This window comes from Eimeria necatrix, genomic scaffold (genome assembly GCF_000499385.1).
Source record: "Eimeria necatrix Houghton genomic scaffold, Enh_scaff2401, whole genome shotgun sequence".
NCBI lineage: Eukaryota > Apicomplexa > Conoidasida > Eucoccidiorida > Eimeriidae > Eimeria > Eimeria necatrix.
The window spans coordinates 1-2,773 of record NW_013652980.1 but is presented as its reverse complement, the minus strand read 5'-3'; the positions used below and the strand labels follow the sequence as shown (position 1 = coordinate 2,773).

General features: G+C 55.1%; 1 protein-coding gene across 1 annotated transcript; it reads right to left on the bottom strand.

The window, feature by feature from the left end:
• Positions 1-1,630: 1,630 nt before the first annotated feature.
• On the bottom strand, positions 1,631-2,699 carry ENH_00032940 (hypothetical protein, conserved; the record flags this gene model as incomplete). The annotated part of the gene is made up of 2 exons (XM_013580246.1): positions 1,631-2,371; positions 2,631-2,699. The coding sequence occupies 2 exons, from the start codon at positions 2,697-2,699 to the stop codon at positions 1,631-1,633; spliced, it is 810 nt and encodes a 269-aa protein (XP_013435700.1).
• Positions 2,700-2,773: the final 74 nt, after the last annotated feature.

The window sequence follows — 2,773 nt, the reverse complement described above, 5'->3', positions numbered from 1 at the left end:
TGCTGCTGCTGCTGCTGCTGCTGCTGCAGGTGCTGCGGCTGCATGTGCCGGACGTGGACTTCTACTCAACGCCTGCGATGGCCCTCAGCCCCGAAGGCCGTTACCTTTATGTGTCGACTCAGCGGGTGGGAAAAATAAATGCAATTTGAGAAATAAATAAAATACTTTATTTGAAAAATAATTCTTTTATACTTTTTGCAAATTTAAATCAATTAAAAATACTTTTTTAAATGCAAATGTGTCCAAAGCCTTCTTATATTTGTTCTGTGCAAGTGCGAGAGAACTGCTGCGGCTTCTGCATGCAAAAAAGCAAGGTTTTGCATGCATGCATGCATGCACGCATGCATGCATGCATGCATGCATGCATGCATGCGTTTGAGGGTTATACTGTATTTTGATCCATTTAAAGCATGCAGTTGTGTCGGAAATATATATTTGCTGCGGTTTAATGTTGAAAAAGGGCATTTGCTGCAGTGAAGTTTCGTAAATGGATATCTGGTGAAGAGATGCATGCGCTTGAGGTGTACGTACACCTCACTGAGGTGTATGGACTCGGAAATAGAGCATGCATGTGCATTCAGATGCATCCGAATCAATTCTAATGCTCTTATATTAAATACATTTTTATGTTTGTTCTTTTTTCGATAGCTATGTAGCTAGCTAGCTAGCCAGCTAGCTAGCTAGCCAGCTAGCCAGCTAGCTAGCTAGCTAGCTAGCTAGCTAGTAAGTTACATATGCGGGGTGTTTCTTTGTTGCTGCTCAGGTTGGCGGAGCTGAAATCATAGCTTATACGCTGCCCGAAGCAGCAGCAGCAGAAGCAGCAGCAGCAGCAGCAAGAGAGCCTGCTGTGATAACTGCATCTGCTGCTGCTGCAGTGCTGCGAGGGCCCCTGCAGCAAATCAAAGGCCTTGCCTGCCACAGCAACTTGCGCATGCTAGCTGCTGTGGGGCTGGACAAAGCAGTATACCTCTTCTCCTAATTATGGGCAGCAGCAGCAGCAGCAGCAGCAGCAGCAGCAGTAGCAGCAGCAGCTGCTGCTGCTGCTGCTCACGAAGAGCAGCTGCAGCGCGTGTGTGCGTTGCTGCTGGATGCCTCAAGTCTTTGAAGCAGCACTTATTGCTGCTAAGGATTTAAAACTAAACTTTAGGGGGCCCAGGCTGTAGTTTTTTCTGTTGCTGCTGCAGCTTTAGCTGCTGCTGCTGCTGCTGCTGCAGCAACTGCAGTGGATAGCTAGCTAGCTCCCTTCAACACATGCTTTGCTTTTTTAAAAAAATCCACCGGATGTTGCTGCTGCTGCTGCTGATGCTGTCTTAGTACAACGGCTGGAGAGGCCGGCGAGCCCAGCAGCAGCAGCAGCAGCAGCAGCTGCTGCTGCTGCTGCTGCTCAGGTTGAGAGCGCAGACAAAAAATGTGCAGCAGCAAAAGCAGAGTTCACTGCAGCAGGAAGGCATTGCTGCTGCTGCTGGAGCTGCTACGAATGAGAGGAACACAAATGCAGAAGGAGACACCTGCTGCAGCAGCAGCAAGCTAGCTGCAGCAGCAGCAAGCTAGCTGCAGCAGCAGCAAGCTAGCTGCAGCAGCAGCAGCTCTGCTGCTGCAGCAGACCTGCAGCTGCTGCTGCAGCAGCAAATCAGTGCTCGTGGCACTCTACTGCTTCCGCTGGGAGGCGCCGCAGGAGCGACTTCCTCTGCAGCAGCAGCAGCTCCCGCTGCAGCAGCAGCCTTCTCTTGGCTTGTGGGGAGGGTTGCTGCAGCAGCTGCTGCTGCAGCAGCGCATTTGTATCGGTGTCCTGCAGCAGATGCTGCAGCTGCTGCTGCTGCTCCACTGCTGCTGCTGCTGCTGCTGCACTGTGCAGCTCGCTGCAGCGCCTGTAGCAGCGCAGGCTCTCCGCCCACACCTGCAGCAGAGCTGCTGCTGGCAGCTGCGCATGCAGCAGCGCCACAAGAACTGCTTGAGTTGCTGCTGCTGCATCAGAAGCTGTGGCTGCTCCTGCTGCTGCTGCTGCAGCAGCGGAGCATGTCGAAGACTTGCCTGCTACAACAGCAGCAAGGCTGCTGCTGCTGCAGCTAGCCGCTGCTGCTGATGCTGCTGCAGCAGCTGCAGCAGGAACGACAGCAGCAGCTGCAGCGCTACTGCTGCCGCTGCAGTTGGTCTTGTGCAGCAGCGGCGCCCACCAGTCTGCTACGTCTCCAGCAGCAGCAGCAGCAGCGAAGGCCTCAAGGTCTTGCTGCAGCAGCTGCAGCACGTCTCCCCCTCGCAGCAGCACAACAGCAACCTCCCGCTGCAGCAGCAGCGCAGCAACTTGGGGCTGCGCATGCAAGCAGAAGCAAGCGCGAAAGGACCCGTCGCCCATCAGCCGAAAGACTCCAATCTGCGCAGCAGCACACCGCACGCATCTGCTGCTGCTGCTGCTGCTGCTGCTGCTGCTGCTGCTGTTGGAGTAGTGGCCGCAGCAGCTAGGTGAGGGCCAAGCAGCACGCAGCAGCTGCAGAGCAAACGCCACAGAAGTAGCAGCAGCAAGAGCGCCCGCTGCTGCTCGGCTGCGCGTACACCAGCAGCAGCAGCAGCTGCTGCTACTGCTGCTGCTGCCACTGCTGCTGCTGCTGCTGCTGCTGCTAGGGTGTACGTACATTGGGCTTCCGCAGCACTGCAACAGCAGAGTGCTCTCTTATGGTGTCTGTAACCCTCACGGCGTACATGTACCGCAGGCGGTTGCGGCTGGACAGACACCTGAGCAGCAGCAGCAGCAGCAGCAGCAGCAGCAGCAGCAACA